The 22,453-nt window shown below is 36.6% G+C and overlaps 1 protein-coding gene across 1 annotated transcript in view; it reads left to right on the top strand.

Moving 5' to 3' along the window:
• fhod3b (formin homology 2 domain containing 3b) overlaps positions 1-22,453 on the top strand; it is a 202,532-nt gene that overhangs the window by 156,594 nt on the left and 23,485 nt on the right. Inside the window, 10 exon segments of the mRNA XM_051866566.1 lie at positions 1,007-1,248; positions 5,994-6,062; positions 8,828-8,872; positions 13,596-13,700; positions 14,066-14,200; positions 14,698-14,748; positions 16,508-16,698; positions 20,125-20,198; positions 20,200-20,623; positions 21,361-22,262. Of these exon segments, the coding sequence (XP_051722526.1) occupies positions 1,007-1,248; positions 5,994-6,062; positions 8,828-8,872; positions 13,596-13,700; positions 14,066-14,200; positions 14,698-14,748; positions 16,508-16,698; positions 20,125-20,198; positions 20,200-20,623; positions 21,361-22,262 (2,238 nt within the window).

Genomic DNA, 22,453 nt, shown 5'->3' on the forward strand with positions numbered 1-22,453 from the left:
TAACTATTAACTATGACATCTGCCTCAGTAAACTCCTAATTACTGCTTATTGATAATTAGAAAGGTAGTTGTTAAGTTTAGGTATTGGGAAGGATTAAGGGATGTAGAATATAGTCAGGCAGAATAAGGCATTAATATGTGCTTTGTAAGTACAAATAAACAGCCAATATCCTAGTAATATGCATGCTAATAAGCAACTAGTTAAAAGATTAGTTCACTTTAAAATGAAAATTACCCAAAGCTTTACTCACCCTCAAGCCGTCCTAGGTGTATATGACTTTCTTCTTTCTGATGAACACAATCTGAGATATATTAATAAATATCCTGATGTAGCCTCCGCCAGACCGCCTTCCGTATTGAACTTATGAAGAAAGTGTAACACCCTTAGCAGTTCAAAACACTTACGCTACGTCCTATGCCTTCCATATTCAACTTACGAAAAAAGCGTTTTTTGTAAGTTGAATACGGAAGGCGGTCTGGCGGAAGTTAGATATTTTACTTTATACTTTGTTAAATATGGATATTTTTCTTACACAAACGCGACACTTCGCTTCAGAAGGCCTTTATTAACCCCCCAGAGCCGTGTGGAGTATGTTTATGATGGATGGATGCAATTTCTTGAGCTTCATACACGTTCACTGCCATTATAAAGCTTGAACGCGTCAGGATATTTATTAATATAACTCTGATTGTGTTCATCAGAAAGAAGAAAGTCATATACACCTAGAATGGCTTGAGGATGAGTAAATTTTCGGGAAATTTTCATTTTAAAGTGAACTAATCCTTTAATAGTGAGAATTGGACCCTGAACTAAAGTGTTACCAAATATTTTTAAACAGTTTTTCAAATCAAAACTAAGAAGTGTAATGAACATTTTCTATGCATGTTTTTTGTGCCAAAAACCAAAAATTTGGACTGTAAGTAGACCTTGATTTATCCTTAGCTTTGATGTTTTAATGCAACATTTTCTATTTGCTGTTAGTCTAATAGTCATGTATTTCCATAGTCAACCCTTCGTCATGAAGATGGTGATGATGAGGCCCAGCCTCCTCCATCCGGACATAAAAGTCGACGTCGGGCCAGCGTGGGGGCCACACCTGAGAGGAGAGGATTGGAACGACGACGCAGCCGAAGACACTCGCTCCAAAACGGGAAAGGCCACACTTCTGCTCCTACTTCCCCCTGCCACAGCCACACGCCCAACATCCAGCCCATTAATGGCCAGAGGATTGAAGATATCAGCGAAAGGTGAGAATAAGAGAAAGAGAGAGTGAGAAGTTGACTTTTGAAATTATATTTTGTATTACTGCAGTTTAAAAACAAATGACGGATTCCTTTAAAAAAATTGAAATTTCAGTTAAAACACCTATCAAATTTTGTAAGGTATTTTAACTGGAAAACCTATATTTTTTTTTAAGTAAAAACAATGATATGACACTTTCAATTGTTGTCTTGCGAGGTCTGTGAAAAAGTGAAAATCCTACACTAAGCCATTTATTTTTTACCCTCCACTGATCACATGTATTCACTTTCAGCCATAAAACACTATGTGTAGTTCAGGATGTACAGATTTTTAAAGAACAGGAAGCAGTTTTATATTGGGTGTTCTATCATGTTACTTTTGACATGAGAGTTTTTAAGCCCCAAAAGAAGATGGAGAATTTAATAATGCTCCGAGGGAGAGACGGAGAGCGCTTGCTAGTGCATTTAATCATACACACACAAGGGAGGCGTTGGGAACCTGTGAGGCTGAGAGGAAATAGGAAGTTACTGAAATATGGAGGTACGAGGCATGCATACTTCTCAGGGCTGTAGCACAGCATGAGGTACTCAAACTTGTCCTTGTATATTTTGTTGTTAACTATAATCATACAACTTAATCCATATCCTATGAAAGTTTCAAGGGACAAAGGGGAAGGCACAGACATCCACAATAGTATATCAGCCATCGAAAAAGCTTCATATGGTTTTTCTGTCATCCAGCAAGTTAGGAGGGACACAGTAAGTTTACGTAAGCCAGTGGAGAGTGAGAGTACGGCCAGCTCAGCCGCTCTGTGTTAGTGGAATGTTGAAAAGTCTGGAGGTGTTCTGTATCTCTGAGTGAATCTTACTAGGGGTGATATTGAATTACATTGAATTGATTGGCCATCCCATTTGATTAATTAGAGCTCTCTGTGAGAAACAAAGTAGAAATGCAAACATTGCAACAAGAAAATTAGATATAGTTCATAAATAAAAATGAATTCCATAAAATGAAATAATATATAATTATAAATATAATTAATTCTTATACTGAAGTTCCAAAGTTTGGGGTCAGTAATTTTTATATTTATTTATGAAAAGAAATTAATAATTTTATTCTGTAAGGATGCATTCAATTGATTAAAAGTGACAGTAAAGACATTTATGATGTTACAAAAGATTTATATTTCATATAAATACTGTTCTTTTGAACTTTCTATTCATCAAAGATTATGAAAAAAAAGTTGATCATGGTTTCCACATTAACTGTTTTCAACATTAATAATATGAACATAATGTGCGTAATAATATGAAATGTTTCTTGAACACCAAATCAGCATATTAGAGTGATTTTTGAAGAATCATTTGACTGAAGATTGGAGTAATGGCTGCTGAAAATTCAATTTTGCTATCATAGGAATAAATTACATTTTAAAACATTAAAATAGAAAACATTTATTTTAAATTGTAATAAAATTTCACAATGTTTTTACTGTATTTTTTGAATAAATGCAGCCTTTGTGAGCATAAGAGACTTCTATCAAAAACTGACCCCAAACCTACTGTACTGTGTATATATATTATAAAAATGATCTTTATTATTATTTACCAATGGGCTAAAAAATAAGCGAACAAATATTATTACCTTCTGAAGTAAATGTATTTTGTTTCAATGGAATTTAGTTTTTAATGGAAAACAAAACCAAAATATTGATTAAAATATAGAAAAAAATAATAATAATAAAAAATTCTCTTACATATTAAAATGTTTTGATGTGTAATTGTACTTGAAATGTAAACTTTCTCAATTGAATTTGCATTAAAGAAAATATCAAAGATTTATAATATCTGTCATTACACAGTTATCAGCAACCAGCATCAGTCAAAATCATAAAGGGCCCTATCATTCACCCGATGCAATGCGGCGCCAGGCACGACGCAAGTGTTTTTTGCTAGTTTCAGCCTGACGCAGTTATCATTTTCACGTTCTGCGCCACGTTTAAATGGCAAATGCACTCGCGCCCATCTGTTCGGCCATGGACGTGCTGGTCTGAAAACGAGGTGTGTTCAGGTGCATTGTTGGCGTGTTGCTATTTTGAGGCAAGTGAAAACGACTGTGCCATTCACCAACAAAAACCTGGTCTAAAGTCAATGGTGCAGTATTTATTTTATTTATTTTTTTGTTATTTAAAGGGCGCTAGTAATATGCGACTATAGGCGGGTGCACAATGCACGTACACTCTGCTTATTACACACACAGGGACATGCAGCAGCACACAAACATTTTTAAATATTGAAAATAAAAGGATTCCTCTCTGGAGAAGCCTTTCGTATTTCCGCTTGCAAATTCCGCCATGTAAATAGTGAATCCGCCATGGTGCAAACGCAACTGGCATTTAAAGGGAATGGGAGATGAGACTCTGATTGGTTTATTGCATGTTACGCCCAAAACACACCCATGACTCATTAAGACACTGGGTACAACCCTTTTGGACCATGCGCTGACCATTTTTTCCATCGTTAAACTAGCAAAAGAGGATTCGAACACGCCCTAAGTACACCTGCGCCATGTGCTTCAGACCATGTGCTTAGATCCTTAAAATAGGGCCCTATCACATTAAATACTAACAAAATCATTGCTGTGAACTTGTGCCCGTCTGAAAGCCACTCGGTACCTACAAGAATATGTCTGAGGCTCAGCAATACTCCTGTCACAATCTCTTTATGTCTCACATCACTCTCCTTCTTTTGTTGAGCTGCACAGACAGCTTGTGCTTTTGATTATTGATGACAGGATATGCTGTTAGTGATGGTCTTCGTGGGTTATTTTTCTTAGAGCGGTTTGGTTGACAGATAGTTGAATTCATCTCAGTCAGTCATCTGATCCTGACGTCTGTTAGCTAACCCACCACAGGAAATTAGAAGGACCTTTGAAGTGCGGTGTTTTCCATATTAGTAATAAATACCAGTCTACTGGGAGATGGAAAGAGAGAGAGACCCTTGAGCAGTGAGGCACAGGACTTCTCTTCCTCCTAAAGGTCTTAATCCTTTGCTGTATTAACTGTCGTGTAACTCAGTGAGTGTCATGACCCAAAAATTGGTATAGGTAGGGATGGGAATTGTGATGAATTTAACGAATCTGGTTCAGATTCCTCTTAAAAACTATGGCTTCATAATAGTTCTATTAACATTGTTTTAGTACTTGAGGAATGTTGAAAGATTCAATGCAATTTTTCCAGAAGGTTTGCTTTTTAATGACTTTTAATAGTCTTTTTAGTGTCAGCAATCCAATAGATGGCATTAACCATGTATTAAACAACTATACTAAACAAAAAGCATGATAACATATATTTTATTCATTTATATTTATAAAATATTGCTGACAAAACACATAATGTGCATCTTTTACTACAGTTCACATCAAATGAACAACCACACTTCACTTTTCATTCCGCTGACTTCCATGCATTTACATGTGGGAGGAAGTGCAAGGAAGTGAATTTTTATCACATAAAGACATGTGACCAATAAAAGATTGATATGTCACATCATGACCTCTTAGCTGAATTAAAAGAACACAGGCTTTAAAACTGCAGGATTGCAGCATTGCAGTAAAGTGGAGTAGATTGAATATATTTATATATATATATATATATTTAAAAAGACTCAGAGTGTGACGTAATATTACATTGCAGTGTCCGTAGGAATTTTGCTTGTTTAAAGTCTAGTAGTAGTTATGCGTGTTTGATTCATTAAAAAGAACTGACTCAATAGAGTCATTTGTTCTGAAATTGGACTGGACTGGTTGCCACTGTATGCTTTTGATTCAGTAAAAAGAATCAGCTTGTAAGAGTCATTCATTCAAGAGTCAGACTACACTGTCTGTTTCATGCTGTAGATGTATGCTTCCTTCATGTGCTATTGGAAATTTCCTGCCTCCAAATTCTGAAGTCATAAATATGAGTTTGTCGTGTTCAGTTGCTTTGTTGACGGAAAGAATAGGAACGATGTAGGACGACAGGTTCATTCTTGCCTATTTCTTGGGGAAATTTGCTCATGAAATACAAAATGGAAAGAAAACATATTTAGTCAATGTCCAATGGATTTTGAATAAAGTGTAGCGTCCCATTCGCTGGTGACCATAAACATTTCCCATACTATTGTATACATTCACCATTCTATCTAGATAATCAGCTTGTTGATGATTCCGAAATTTCGGTCAAATAAGTGTAAAATACATACAATATGCATCAAGTGGTTATTTATATACATAAATACACATGACTGTAACAGAAATCATTACAGATATTGTGGGAAAAATGAATAAAACTTAATCACTACAGCAATGGTTTTATCCTGTGCTATACTTACGGCCCAACTCAAAAACTCAGTATCAAAATGATCTCTGAGTATCCCAGTCATGAATATGACTTAAGAGGCCATGCATGTCCAATTTCCGACTAGGAAACTCACATTTACGATCATTCTGATGTGAAGGCAGCATCATTCACAATTGTTTGTATCCTCCTTGTTGTGTTGATATGACACTTTCATTTTGTAATACCAGAAAAGTTTAACCAAGTAACATAATATGGCTTATGTCTCTATGTTTTGTGTTATGATTTCCTGTGTCATTTCGTCTACCGTCAGAGCATGTGGTGAAGGTTGTCCTCTCCTTTCATTTCTGCTCTGCCTTTTCTTTCCTTTGCTCATCCCTCCTTACAACCCTCAATGCCTCCTTTTCGCCACAGAGAGGAGGAAGAGGAGGAGAAGGATGAGGAGCTTCAGAAAGCAGAGCTCTCTAGACAGGCATCTGAAAGGTATTTCAGCAGTATAGGATTTCAGGGTGTAGAGTCTTAGAGCTAGAAACCAGACTGTAGATCCTTATCCATTTTCTGATGCTATCTCTTCCGTGACTTGACTAACATAAATGTCTCCCAACATATCATGGTGTTCCCCATCATTTACTCGAACTTCTGCTGTTATTCTGTTGTTCATAGTCGGATGGCATCAACAGTAGAGGAAGCTTCTAGCTTGTGTTTGCCTTTAAAGTGCATGGTCAACTTCATTCCCAATGCCGTTGATACAGACAATGAGGAAAACCTCCGGGAGAGGTCTGGGATTAAGGTTATCCGCAAGGCCCCAGTGTCTTCCCCTCCTTTCACCCCTGATTTTGGCCCCCCGATATTACCCAGACTGTCTTCTTGGGCTTCGGTCAGGTCCTTGGGGGCCCTACCATCCCAAGGTTCCTCTGTTACCTCCTCAGCCTCCACCTCCCCAAGCGAAGACCCCTTGTCCCCTGTCCACCCTCTACTCTCATCCACCATTCTTCCTGCTTGCCCGGTGGATTTGGACAAGGTTTCTGGGGGCACTCTGCAGGGTCGAGACCCAGACAAGCACTGCAGGTAGTGCAGATAGACGCAGTAGATTCTCGCCACTCACAGAACAAGTTGCCATGCATGTACAGATGGGCTCTGTTCCAAACCCTAGTGAGCTGCCTACATAGACAGCATAGTTATGGATCATATGAACATTCCTGACACAAAAGCTGTTCCAGTATATAGGAGAATACTGCCGAATTTTAAGGCAACTTCTCAGATACCATTTAGGGTTAAAGCATTCTCAAAAATCAATCAATCAGTCAGTCAATCAATCAATCAATCAATCAAGACTGTCTTCTTGGGCTTCGGTCAGGTCCTTAGGGTCCCTACCATCCCGGGGTTCCTCTGTTACCTCCTCGATTGATCGATCGATCGATCAATCAGTCAATCAATCAATCAATCAGTCATTCAAATTCTAATTGCAGTTCTGCATCATGTTTGCTACCTCAATTCAAATTCTGAAGTTAAATTGGAATTTAAACGGCATTCTCAATTCTGAACTGCCACAATCCTACCCAGAAGGCATTGTATCAAAGTCAATTTTAAATATTTTTTTAGTCACTTCTGAACAGGATTTATGAAATATTTGCATCTGATTGATATATTTATTTTTGTGTGGGAAATGTAATGAGCTATTAGCTTAGCTACATGTTAACATCAAAATAATTTGTGCATACTGCTAAGTGCTACTTGTGCAGCATACGTGAGTGTCCAGCAACAGTGTTGTTGCCTATTTAGAGCATTTCAAGCCAAGTTCTGTTGCTGTCTTGAAAGGGAGCTTCCTATATCGAAAATAAAGTTTGGAATAGAGCCATTCAGAGCTGCATGTCTGATTCAGAGAATGACTTTCACTCCCACATAAGTCAGCAATGAGATCTCTGAGAGATACACTTAGGAAACCCATGTCTGTTTTCATTGATTCAAGACTCAAAAACACTATATTCATGCTCTAATAGGAAGGAAGTGTGACATGGGATTCGCTTGATCTCTGGATCTCCTGTGAATGGCGAGGGTTTATTGTTTTGCCTGTTCCATCAAGCCCACCTTCTGAAAAGAGTCAGACCCTCACCTAGTGGATCATCACCCTATCCCTTTGTATCCGCTTCTAAGAGAACACAGTAAAATATCCTTTATCCTCCAAATATTGCACCCTCACAAAAAGTCCTACACTCGCTGTGTCTTATATCAAGTCCTCAGACCAATAAAAGGAGAAATGTATACCAGTATGATCTTAGCCTGATAAATCTTTAGATTTTTATGTTCGTTCCTTAATATTTGATGGAATGTAAAAAGACAGAGCGATTTATAAACTAAAGTCTCTTTTTTCCGCCCTTGAACCATCCACTGTAGTGCAAGACACTCCCTAAAGGATGCTAACTTTTACTGACATTTACAACTCATCTGCCTTTCATTGAGGCATTGTACCACTACAAAGCCAAGAGAAGCCTGTAAATTAAGTCACATATAAAAGGGCAATTGTATTTCAACCTGGACAGTGCCTGTAGGGTCCACATTTCATGAGAATGAAGCTGAAAATGCTTTGCAGTGTCATGTGCATGTTTGCCTAACATTAAGAATGTGGCAGCTTGAGAAACCCATCTGGATTATAAAGTGGATCAAAGACAGCTCTCTTTTTTTTTAGTCTGCTGAGACTCTGTGCAAATGTGGACTCTTCAATATGATTAATGCTGTAATAACCTAATTACACAGAAGTCTTATGCTAAGGGAACAGTACACTTATAAAGTCAACATGACATCAAAATCTTCTCTTCTGGGAAAACTGGGAAACTATTGATGACTTAAGTGACTAGCAATAGCAAGCAAGGGGTCATAATTTGACTCATTTGCATGGTCCAGTTTGCCCCTGCTGGTAGGTGTTGTAACTACACCATTTGGCAAAAAGCATAATTTTTGACCATTTTGTAGTTTTTTTTTTTTACATACAAAAAAATCACTAATATTCATTCTGACATTATTATTATTTTTGGTGGGCTCTTAAAAGCATAAAGTTGTTTGTATGTAACACAAGGTCTTTTGCACTAATAAACAGGCTGCTTTGATTCACGTTCTGTCACTGTACTTGTCTCTCGACTGCACTTGTCCCTCTGTCCTCTGTTTCCATCACAGCTTTCAGTCAGACTAAATTTTCTGTAATTTATGTGTCGATTACTAACTTCTTTCCATGTTCTGTCTCTTCTGTGCAGTCTGTCAGATGTTAGATACTCGAACACATGCAGTTCTTGTGGCAGGTAAGGGAACAAGTTGGAAACCAATCAAGTTCGTAAACTCTGGTGCACAATTTAAATAGAAAAGGTTGTGGCACTCATGTTGGTTCAAGTCTGGCTTATGCCATTTCATAAGCTCTTTATCCAGTCTTTTCTTGTTCATCTCTTGAGGGCTTTTCACACTTGGAATAGTTAACCTTGGGTCATTCTAAACCACAGGTAAACAGAATCCTGGGTTATCTTGCTTCACGTTTCACAGTGCTAATACTTTACTAAAGGGATAATGTACATCTAGCCGGTTGTTATCACCCTGAAGGGGTTTATTCTGCGATAACAACCGTCTGGATATACATTATCCCGCTTATTACATGGCTACTTGCCAAATAAGTAAATAATTAGACACAAAATATTGGTTTGAGTTTTAATATTTTATTAGCTCATTAACGCAAAACTTCTATGAAGAAAAATCGTTCCTCATGCCATATATTGCTGACTGTACTATCACTGGACTTTTCGGACTGTAAAGGTAGAATGAAATGGTCTCTTCTTTACTCCAATTTTCCAATTGACATCTTTCCCCTCAGATGCTGAAACATACTGTTTATACAACGTGCTGTGTTTCCAAAACATGTGAAAATGAGGCATGTGATTGGCTGTCGGTTGCTAAGCATCAAGCTGTAACATTCTAATACTCCTTCGTTTCACAAAGTACACGTTTGGCACCGCAATGTGCTCCATGCTCCAGAGTATGTTGTCATAACCCCAGGTAATAAGCAGTGCTAAAAACTTGTGTCAAACTCAATTCCTGGAGGGCCACAGCCCTGCAGAGTTTAGCTTCATCCTTAATTAAACGCAGCTGATCAAGTCCTTCAGGCTTATTTGTAAACTACAGGAAGGGCTGCATCCAAAATCTTAGCTGACTTGTTGCCTCGCCTATCAGGCAATGACTTTGCAAGCAGCGTTTGTGTACAAAGGTACCTCACGAAACTGATTTTGGACAGACTTCTGAGGCAGCGTAACTGTTTAAAGGTCTACTGCAAAATATAGAGAGCTTTGGTGAAATCTAAATGACATCAAAAGTGGAGAACATGGGTCAAAAACATGCATTTACACACAAACTGACCACCAACCAAAACTTTTAGACGCCATCTTTCCTTTTTAGCTTAACTGTCACAGAATAAAAAGCACAGGATTGTGGGATATCATAGGCAGCGAAGGATACATCTATGCTGCCTTCAAAAATCTATCAGATGAAGGTATCTCAGGAGACAGGAAGTGAAGCTAACATTGGATTCAGACATGCCTTGATGCCTTCCTACCTTGCAATGCATCTACCGAAGGCAGCATTTTTAAGATTTCGGATGCAGCCTAGGTGTGTTTGAGCTGGGTTGGAAACTCCGTAGGACTGTGGCTCTCTAGGAACTGAGTTTGAAAGTAAAAAGACACCCCTGCTTTAAGCGGTGTTAAGAACAACGATAGTCTCCGGACTCTATCGCAGCTTTCATTGGCCAAGGACCGCCTAAGAGGATGTTTGACTGACATGTAACGCAACCTATCACAGTTTGTTTTGTTCCGCGTCATGTTTAGGGCCGTGAAAATGTAAAGTCGATGTCCCTACAAAAACAGATCGGCGTGCATCTAATAAATTACTCATTCAAGAACGTTGTACAAGTTTTTGCAACAGTGGAGCCGCAAACTTCACATACTTTTGAAAATCCAGCGTTTAGTTGATCTGGTAAGCGCTCATTTTCACAGTTGTAAACACAATAGCTTTCTTCTTCTACGAGGGGGTTTAGCGTCTGAAATATTCTGAAATGAATACAACACCAAAATATAAATACATAAATACATTATTTAATTTTATTTTATTATTTTATTTTATTTTATTTTATTCTTCATCACAAAGAATAAACCCAGACACCTAGAGTGGGTAATGCTGGCTGCAGCCATTTTCTGGTAATACTTTTTTTTTTTACTTACTGTGGTTAATATTCTACAGAACAGGATTTTATTTGGCAAGGCTAAAACAATTCACAACACTTTTAAGTGTGTTTGACACTCTATGCTTTCAGGTGCTGGAACACTTTGAAATTTAGAACAGTGTCTGTTTTTCCCATTGGTATTAAGCCAGGATTCATTCCCAGCTCTCAGTTCTTACCCCGTTAATGTGTGTAATGAATCACAGCAGACTCAAACATAGAGGCAAGTGTAAGGAGCGAATGACAGCATGTCACTGACCTCTTTTAATGAAGATGTGGGATTTTGCAGAGAAATGAGCCCCCACATGTCTTTAATCATATCTCCCAATACAAGGTCGTATCGCGTACATCTCCAGCCAGCGATCTGAACTGGCAAGCTGTTTTATTTGGGGAGAAGAGTTTATTTTGTCATCCACTCATGTAAAGTCTGGATTTTGCCGAGCACCTGTGTGTGCATATGTGTCCTTGGCTTTTTGGGGAGTTGAGTGAGGATTCACATTGGCCTCTTCACTCAGGGTGTCTGTAGTGTTGTGGTCCTGATGAAGGAAATACATGACATCATTTGGAATCAGAGCTTCACCCCCCTTGTCTGTGTACTAGCTGATGATATGTATGATAAATGAAGTGAATGGAAAAGATGGTCATTAGTTCTCTTGAATAAATCAAGACTTTAGCTTTATGCTGTTAAGAGGTAAACTTCAGGACAATGAATTCCCACAAATCAACTCGGCTATGATATATATACTGTAGTCAGTAATATTTTTTTAAACTTTCTTATGCTCACCAAGGCTGCATTTATGTGGTCAAAAGGAGACAGAAAGAAAAAAAAAAAAAACAGTTAAACAGTAATATTGTTTTCTTTTAATATATTAATAAATAAAATTTAATTTATTCCTGTGATGGCAAAGCTGAATTTTCAGCAGCCATTACTCCAGTCTTCAGTGTCACTTGATTTGTTGCTCAATAAACATTTCTTATTATTATTATTAATGTTGAAAATAGTTGTGCTGCTTAATATTCTAGTGGAAGCAAAATTTGAAATAGAATATTTCTTGTAATGTTATAAATGTCTTTACTCTCAGTTTTGCTCTTTTGATTAATTTAATGCGGTGTTGCTAAATAAAAATATAAATTTCTTGGTAACACTTTATAATAACTGCACACTATGAAGCATTAGTTAAGCATTAGTAAACAGTCAGTTCATCATTTATAAAGCATTAATAGACATTAATAAGCAGTTTAGAAATACATCTATAAATGCTTTGTTCTTGATTCATAAGCATATCTATAATGTGTTTAATAATTGTATTTTCATACTTTATTAATGATCAATTTATCATTTCTAAATTAAGTATTACATTATTTACAAACCAGTTATTTAGGAGTTGTCAGTGGTTCATAAGATCATTTATAAAGTGTAAGTAAATGATTAATAAACTATTTAAACATACATTTATACATCTTATTATTTAGACATATAATAATAGTTACTCAGTGTGTTAATAAATGCTTTATTAATACATATTCCTACTGTAACTCATGATTAATTCAGGTAGTTATAAAACATTTAGAAGTGGTCAGTTAACTATTGTTGTGAGCTCATCTAAAGTGAGCACTATTCATGCCTCGTAAAGCTTTACAAAGAAGATTTAAAGGCTCAGTGATCTTCTGCACTGCTGCTCTCTAATGTTTTAAAGTTAGTACTGAGGTAGTTTTGACACTGTGAAATATTTTATTACATTATTATTGTTTTATAAAAGCATTATTTGTTGTATTTTGGCACTCCTGTAATCCAGTGTTGGCACTGGTAAAATTTTATTCAGCAATGTTTACACTTTACAGAAATGTATTTTTATATCAGATTGCAAAAGCTTAGTTTCATTTTACTGCAGTTGTGTTTTCTGGAGGAGTACAGGGATTTTTACTTTCTGTGAAATTGCAGAGGTTTACTTTTAATTTTATATCAAGTTACCCATCGTAAAGTTTCATTTTTTTTCCTTGAAATAAATATTTCTATGTTCTGTATCCTTTAAATCTCCTTTATAAAAGCTTTACGAGGCATGAATAGTGCTCACTTTAGATGAGCTCACAACAATAGTTAACTGACAACTACTAAATTTTTTATAACTACCTGAATTAATCATGAATTACAGTAGGAATATGTATTAATAAAGCATTTATTAACACACTGAGTAACTATTACTATATGTCTAAATAATAAGATGCATAAATGTACATTTAAATAGTTTATTAATCATTTACTTACACTTTATAAGTGATCTTATGAACCACTGACAACTCCTAAATAACTGGTTTGTAAATAATGTAATACTTAATTTAGAAATGATAAATTGATCATTAATAAAGTATGAAAATACATGTATTAAACACATTATAGATATGCTTATAAATCAAGAACAAAGCATTTATAGGTGTATTTATAAACTGCTTACTAATGTCTATTAATGCTTTATAAATGATTAACTAATTATTTACTAATGCTTAACTAATGCTTCATAGCGTGAGTTCTTCTAAAGTGTTACCAATTTCTTTCTTTCAAAAAAAATCTTACTGACCCCAAACTTTTGAACAATAGTGTATATTTAAAAATAATGATGTAAAATCTAAAAATGTATTTAAAGTTTTTTTTTTTTTTTCCCTCATTTTTCTTTCATATTTTTGTAAGTATTTGTTGTGGTTGTGACTGAATAATTTGTGGCTAAACTATGAATAGGCTATCAATTTTTTTTTTTTTCTTCTTCCTTTAGCAATGGCTATGCAGGAACATATCCTGGCAGGTCATCTGGGGTGTCCAGTGCCCCCTCCACACCCTACAATCGTCTCGGTCCATCAGGGGGTCCACCTTCAGACAGGTGAGCCACTGTTCTTCTTTGTTCCACACAGGATTCTTGTGCCACATCTACATGCACCATAGAGGATATTCAAAACAACTTAAAGGGACATAATGTTACTTGAGGTGTCTTACACCAAAAACTGTTGTAATTTAATTTTTTACATGACCATTTCCCTCCCTCTCTCTGACCATTAGAAGGCTGTTTTTGCTGCAGTAGCAAACTAAACACTATTGTAATTGGATAACCTTGTCATACCAGCATAGATCACATTGTCATTCATCAGGGCGAGCCAAATTGTTAAATACTGATTAATTCAAGTGTTGTTGTTCTGTAATACTGTTGTTTCATAATACTGATCCTCTTTGATTTCTCTGGTCCTCCAGGCCGACTCTGGGTGGTTTGTTAACCTCTTCCTACAGGCAGCACCAGGAGTCTCTGAATGCAGAACGTGAGCGGAGGCGCCTGGAGAGAGAGGAGAGACTTCAGCGGATTGAAAGAGAGGAGAGAAGCCGTTTCAAGTTTGTGGCCTTTCTTAGCATTTCATTATGATGTAATTACTGTATGCACCCAGGGCTACATTATTTCATTAATATGACAAATACATCAGCGTTTCCGACGTCATCTAGAATCTCTTGTGTTGGAGATGACCATGAGAAACATTTTGTCCTACAGTTTGGAGAAGCAGCTAAGGCCTCTATCCATTTTTTTTTTTTTTTTTCTGGAGATTTAGGAGTTTTCCTGATTGCACAAGATATTGCTTCTTATAATGGCCATTCAAAGGAAAAGAACAGACAATGAATCATCAAATGCTTGTTCTTTCTGTATGTTTTTCAGTCTTATCATATAAAGTCTTTGAGTCCTTTAGTCAGCCTCTACTGTTGTGTAATGGTTACTGTTTAAATGACATTAAACATCTGTTAACCCCAGGAACTCCAAATGTCTTTGGTAGATATATAAATGTCATTCGATTTTACTTCTTGTACATGTTTGCTTATGTTGATTTTCTTCATTGCAGTCGGGATTATGTGGACAAGAGAGAAGAGGTCAGACAAGCACGAGAAGAAAGGTACATGACTTTTACTTATATAGAGCATAATATAATATAATATAATATAATGATATACATATAATACACTGACACTATAATAAAGTTCAGAAAATCTTAATGCCAAAAATCCTTCTGCCTTCTTTATAATGAATTATATCAGACACTTATTTCCAGTATAACAGATGAGCATTCCAATCATATTGAATAAATCACTGCAGTTCAATGCAATTATATCATAAAGCCTTGAGCCCTATTTAATATCAATTATCAGTGCAACGGTTGTAATACACCTTGAAAACATTTATTAGAACGAGCAGCAGATGGGAAGCGAGTCGGCACGCGCTGCAGGTGAAATATGGCGTCAGGGCCCCTTTAACGGCTGCTGTAGATTAAGACCTTTAAAGACGGCAGGACAAGGTGTGTAATTGACTTTAGACATGGGCTTTTTCCATTTACAGTAAATGTTTAAATTAAAAACATTGATCCTGGCAAGTGGAATGACTCAGTGTCTTTGCATTTATTCTAGATCTTATCGAAAGTCAAGGTTTTCCAACCTTTTTTTTTTTTTTTAAATTTGATGTGAACCTTACAGTATAGTATAATGATGTGATGGAATTAAAGGATAAGCTAACTTCAGGTGATTGAAAGGAAATGTTATATAGTTATCAAACATCTGGTTCTTGTTTTTGGTAATATTTTATATTAGTGCTGGTGCATATTTTTTGGGTTGGTAAGACAGGAGGGGAGCAGACAGCATCTGTGTTGACACCTGTTAAAGGAGAGTTATAGGTAACAGTGGGAGGATTTTGTGAGTTTGGAAATCAAGTTTATTTATGCACAAAGTGAGAATTCGTGTCCTCTTGCATGCTGGAGGCACTGAAATTTGTTTAAAACATTTATTTATCAGTCCACATGCTGTTTCAGGCTTTCACCCCTCAGAATAGCAAACAATGTGACTTTTATTAAAAGAAATGTTTAATAATTTAATACAAGTGCAGTTCCCCTAGAGCAAATATGACCGAAATAGTTCAGTTGCAACTAACAGGGTTTGAACCAACAACATTTCTGCTACAAACCCATATCTTTAACCACAATGCCACGTCACCTCACATAAAAAGTTAAGATCTGAGTTTGATCTGCGTTAAGAGTTAAGGAGTTTGATCTGTCAATGACAAATAAGAGGGCCCATGATAAAGAAAAGGGAAAATCCTTTAAAAATCTAGTTTAAAACATGCATGTTATGAGAAATGTAATATTTGAATTTACCTTGAGTACATTTTGAGTGCACACATCTTAATCACTATTCTCAAAAAAAGTTTTTAGAAATAAATTTCACTGTAAAGGGATTTATTTATCCATGATATCAATTACTGAGTTGTATTTTATGTATTTATTTATTTATTGCATGTTACTGAATGTTGGTTGTACCATAATATTAGCAGTAAAGCTGTTTTGTTCAAATTACTTTGGTAAAAAATAATAGATTATGCCAATCTTTAAGAATTTCATTCTTTTAATATCTTTATGATATTATTATTATTATTATCACCCTGACTTTTATGCCCTCAAAAAATATCAAAATAAATTTTAATTCAGAGACTAAAACTATACTCATCATAGAAGGGGAGTCATTTTATGTATTAAATTATATTTTTAATTTTGTTTTGTTTTTTAAAATAAATTAATAGATCCACACATAGAAATGAGCATTGAGTCATTGACCCTGATACAGAATGGTTTTTAGTGACTTTTACTGTGTTTTATATGGTTTGTACAGATATAAGCAAATGGAGCGGCTTGCAGCAGAGGAAAATGAAAGGGAACGTCCGAGGCCGACAACACGGGGGCGAACAGAAATCACTCTCAGCCTGAGTTCACGAACCTCCAGCAGCTCCTTGTCTCGTTCTGCCACCCCTTTGACTGTAGAGGCTCAGGAGGATACACACTCCGTCCCACATCCAGCACAAGGTGAGATTCCTCTGTGTGTACAGAAACATAGTGTAGCATTGCTGGAAAAAACTCTGGTCCTAATTTTTCCTCCAAAGTGTGGAATCGAGTGGTTGCCACATAAATGTTTTGTTATGAAAACAATGTAAAGCCACTGTGGCAGTCAGCCATTAGGAAAAAACTACATTTATTTGAGGTTTATTGACCTCAAATATTAACCAAAATGTCAGAAATTGGGTCAGTGGTCAGTCAGTCTTTCATTTGCAGCCACATCTGAATCTGAGGGGCTGGAGTTGGTATGAATGGGCTGAGCGACTGGAGCCTGGACAATCACTCAGTCTCACTGTGGAGTTTCCGATTCCGACTGGCTGCAGTTTAAATTTTTAATCACATTAAAATCTTAGTTTTAGTTTTTCTATAAGCATTCCCATTCATGTCAGTGGCAGCTCTTAAGTAATGAAGGAATCCAGTAAGGATACAGTTTGAACTATGAAAAGGGAAAATGTAAGTCCTTTTCATGCTTTTAAAGTAATATTTCACCCAAAAATGTAAATTATGTCATGATTTACTCACGCTCATGTTGTTCCAAACCTGTATGACTTTATATCTTCTGTAGAACACAAAAGAAGAATTTATTGAAGAATGTTCAAAACAACATTCACTATTCACTGTATCTTGTAGAAGTTATACAGGTTTGCAGTAAGTAAGTGATGACAGAATTTTCATTTTTGGTGAACTATACCTTTAAAAACCCTACCTGAAAAAACATAAAACAAAAACGGGAAGAGCTACTGGTAAATGGCCACGGTATATTTGGAGTAGTGTAACCTAGTGGTTAAAGACATGGTTTTGTAACCAATAGGTTAAAGGTTTAAACCATGTAGGACCTGCTTTAGCAGCAACCAAAAATATCTGTAACAATGTGGCAGTATGACAGAACATTTACTAGAATAACAGGGTGATATTTGATTATATTACAAAAACAGAAAGAAAGTAAGACATCCATCAGCTGTGACATGATAATAGAGTGGGGTGGCTTGAGGTTGTCCGTTCATTGAGACTCTTTTTACATGACATTCATGTGGTTTTTGAAGGCCAGAGCATTGGTCACACACTGGTCAGTGAGTAAAAGCATGACCAGCCGTGTGTAAAAGGATAGCAGTGTGGATCAGACTGTGGTTTCAGAGGTCTGAGCTCCTCCCATTCTGAGACTCTGGTTCCTTCCTTCAAAACAGAGGTTATAAATTGAAAGGACAGGGTAGATGAACTGGAAAAATAAGATTTTTGGTGATTCAGCAGTAATCAGCAGTAATTCCACAATTATAGTGTAATATATTGTGTACTATATCCATAATCAACAGTATTTCCTTAATGACATTTGGAGTTACCAGCTCTGTCATTCAGCTTTCATATTTTGGCTGTGTATTCAAACAAACCTTTGATGGTAAGATTGTGAGGAATTTTGTTTTGTTATTCCCCATGCTCCTGCAGGATCACATTTCCTGTATTTATTTGCTTTACCAAATGTGGAGGAGTAAATGTTGTAATGTTATGTGGGTTACCGTAACACAGAGACTGGGAGAGGGGGATATGTGAGGGATGAGGGGTGCATGCATTGTAAGCATGCAAAGTCTTTGAAGTGCATCACTTTCTTGATCAGAATTTTTTGTCTTGATTTCAAGTAAAAATATCTAAACATCTTTAAAACAATGTAAATTTACTTGAGAAGCAAAATTGTGTAATAAAAAAATACACATACTGTAATCTTAGTTAAGTTTAATATTTTGAACCCTTTTGGCAAATAGGTTTTCTTCTTTTATGCATAAATAATAATGTTATTTAGTGAGGTCTGTGTAAAACAAGGGGGAAAAACTATTTTTAAGGATGTTTGTATTTTTACTCTAAAACAAGACAGAAATACAGAATGCTGAATCATACAATCAACCTTTTTTTTTTTTTTTTTTTTCAAAAACAGTGATTAAAAACGCCAGAGACTTCATTTAAAAACATTTCTATTGGCAAAAAGAAAAATAGACCAAGTAATTACCAATATTGTGTCTAAATCTCATATAAGACGGTAACCACACAATACAAATTTTAAAGCCAAATATGTATATGTATCAATGCAACTTTCATGAAGTAAACTTTCACTAAAGCCTTCCTTCCGCCGGAAAAAATAGTCCCTGACCGTGAACAGCAACAGAAGTTACATTATTACGCCATTAGATGGCGGCAAAGACTGTCTTTATGAGTGTGTCAGTCAGTAGCGAAGACTTTTATATTGAAAAGACTCAATTGTTGTCAACACGGAACAGGACGCAACTGACAAATGCTTTGACTAGCGCTGTCAGTCACGGGAAAACCCCTTAACTGTTAAAAGGACAAGATAATACATCGGACATTTAAACATATTTTTTATTATGAACATAGGACTGGCCTGAAGGAAAATGCTAAATCTGAATGCAGGTAATAAACTCGCTCACTCAATCTCTTTCTTACAATACTTTTCTTAATAAAACTGTAAGCTTCAATTAACAATTTCAATTGAGAACATACAGTTTACAGTCTTCACTGCATAAACTATAAAATAAATAGAGTTTAATCCTTTTAAAGCTACAATTTTCTTACCTTTGTTCTTTGATTAACATTAATGACAGACATCACAGACACTGGTTTATTAGGCTGTCACTTTAAGAGCTGCCGCTGCTGAAAGTGAAGCGGATCTGACACGCATCTCATTTTCACACTCTTTAAGTTCATTTAAGATGTTATTTAACTCATTTAAGACTGTTCTTATGAGGATACTCGACAAAACAGGCATTTTGGCATAATTCTGTGTCATTGTTTGTTCAAGCGTGAAAGAAAACTCGATGCACATGAGTCATGTATGCGTCACACAGACACAACATTCACAGACAGCACGTTCTCGTTTGTCTTGTGGCATTTGAATGGTTTAAAAGCATTTGCGTGAATAAGAGTGTGATCATATAATGAAACACTTACCAAATTATGTTAAATATTTTTAATGCGATTAAACTGAAAAAATAACCTCATGCATTAACACGCTAATTTTGACAGCACTAATATATAAATATACAGTTGGGCTCAAAATTATTCATACCCTTGGTAAATATGACCAAAGAAGGCTTCCGTCAGAATGCAGATTTATTTTCACAGCCTTCTTTGGTCATATTTACCAAAGGTATGAATAATTTTGAGCACAACTGTATATACCTTTCAAGCCATGTGCTAGTGAACTAAATGTTTACAAATAAGTCATTACTTTCTCTTACTGGGAAAGAAAAAATATCGATGACTCATTTTCATTGCATGGAAGATTCACTATCACAAGTTTATTTTAGAATCGCCTTGTTTCATCACTAGTTCTGTGGAAGTTGGGCCTCTTATCTGGAATGAGTGCTAAGCCAATCTTTTTTTTTCCCTTAGGAACTGAGTCAAAGACAAGCCGTACAGTGCAGACAGCAGTTGTGCGGCCTTCCTTTGAGCCTCTCTCTGCCTCAGTGTCTGCGCCAGGTGTCACCTTCCAAACCAGAGGAGGAACAGAGTCCTGTGGATCCATCAGACATCACGCTCTCTCTGTCTCAAACAAACTCTGAGCCAGAGAAACCTAAGACAGAGGAGAAAGCAGAGGATGCTGAGGCAGAAGTGTGTGAGGAAATGGTGGTGAGTGGAATGGAATACGAAAAGAAAGAAGAACCAGAAGGACACTTTAAGGAAGAGACCAACGGACCGGATACAGAGGAGTGTGAGAAAGAGCAGATGTTAGATAGAGATGTAGAGGAGAATGTCGTCCTGAGTGAGAAGGAGAGGCAGAATGAGGAGCTGAATGAGAAAGATAACTGCTCTGCCTCCAGCATTTCCTCAGCCAGCAGCACTCTGGAGAGAGAGGAACGAGAGGAGAAACACATCAGCGACAGTGACTCAGGTGAGAACAACACATACACAAATCAAATATTGTGCAACACAAAGGGTTCAATATTCGGCACAGGGTCCACCTGCCATTTCACCTGCCAAGTATTTCTTTACCATCATGAAACTATATTTATTTATGAACTATATTTATACTAAGTTAACTATATTCATACTAAGTTACCAGCCAACTGGCATTTTTACTCACATTGGATTGCCAAGCACCAAATAAAATAAAATAAAGTAAATAAATAAATATTTAATGTTTTTTTTTTTTTTTATATATATATATATATATATATATATAAAATTTAATCAGGTTTTAATTAGATTAGATTAGATTAGATTAGATTAATTAGAGATATTTTCCGGTAAATAAGGTAAATTTCCCAGTCATTGGCAGATGAAATAAAATATAAAATAAAATAAATGTAAAATAAAATAAAATATAAAATAATTTTAAAAGTTTTTATTTTTAAGTAATAATAATGCAACCAAACAATATTTATGGCTGGTTTTGCTTCAAATTTAATTTTCCCAGTTTACCCACCATTGGCAGATCAAGTAAAAATAAATAAATAAAAATAAAAAAAATAAAATAAAATAAAAAATTCCCAGGTTTTGGACCCTGGCTGCACATATTTTTCAGCTGGGAAAAATCATTCCAGCATTTCTAAAAATAGACATGTTTTGTTGAGATACATTTTGAAAATCATACATATTAGTGAAACTAGCTCTCAATTTGAATTTTAGGCCAGTGGGCAGACTGTATGAATACAGCGGACGCCAACGATCAGTGCAACAATGTTCTCAACAGCAAACGCTTCATGCTGGACATGCTTTATGCCCAAAACAAAAAGGGAGAGGAAGATGAGAAAGAAAAGGAGAATGAGAATGAGAAAGGGTGTTCAGATCAGGACTCCTCTGTGACCAGCCTCGCTAGTCGCATTTCCACTCTGGAGGCGCGTCGGCAGGCATGCGAGGATAACATGAAGAAATTGGAAGTGGAGCATCTCGATAACCAGGGTAACGTGAGGGCTGTGGCTGAGAAATTTGGAGATTTGGTGAAAGGACTGGTATCCCCTCATGAGGTGGAGCATTCTGGGAAGGAAAAGCAGCAAGCACAGGAAAAGCCTCCACCGGCTCCTTCACCAACACCCCCCAAAAAGGAGTCAGACCACATATGGGACCAGCTGATGGCCATGCCACGGGAGCTTCGCATCAAAGAGCTGGACTTCACGGACTTGGGAGAGGAGGATGATGTGGACATTTTGGATGTCAGTAATGTGATCGGGCCAAGTGACCTCACGCCACCTCCTCCTCCCTGCCTTCCACCTCCACCACCTTTATTTGGATGCCCTCCACCTCCCCCTATCCCTGGCATGATGATGCCTCCTCCACCACCCTTTTTGGCTTCAATACCTCCCCCACATCTTGGATCTCCTCAGCTTAGTCGAGGAGAACCCCCGCTCTTCCAGAAAAAGAAGAAGACCATTCGGCTGTTTTGGAATGAGGTGAGACCGATAGACTGGCAGTACAATAACCACAAGAGATGCAGGGAGTCACTGTGGTCCAAACTGGATCCGGTCAAACTGGACACGGCCAAGTTGGAAAACCTCTTTGAGACAAAATCCAAGGAGCTGCCAGTTACAAAGGTACTGTTAAATGACCCCTTTTCTCTTCCAAGATATTAATAATCAGGTTTTTTGTTTGTTTGTTTTTTGCTTAAATCTTCAAGATTATTGGTTTACTTAATATTACATTAATTATTTCCTCATCAGTGTCATTATAATTAGTGGTGCTTATGGTCTCCACTTGGTCTCCCTTTTACTGAATGTGGAACCAG

Source organism: Ctenopharyngodon idella, chromosome 16 (genome assembly GCF_019924925.1).
Source record: "Ctenopharyngodon idella isolate HZGC_01 chromosome 16, HZGC01, whole genome shotgun sequence".
NCBI classification, from domain to species: domain Eukaryota; kingdom Metazoa; phylum Chordata; class Actinopteri; order Cypriniformes; family Xenocyprididae; genus Ctenopharyngodon; species Ctenopharyngodon idella.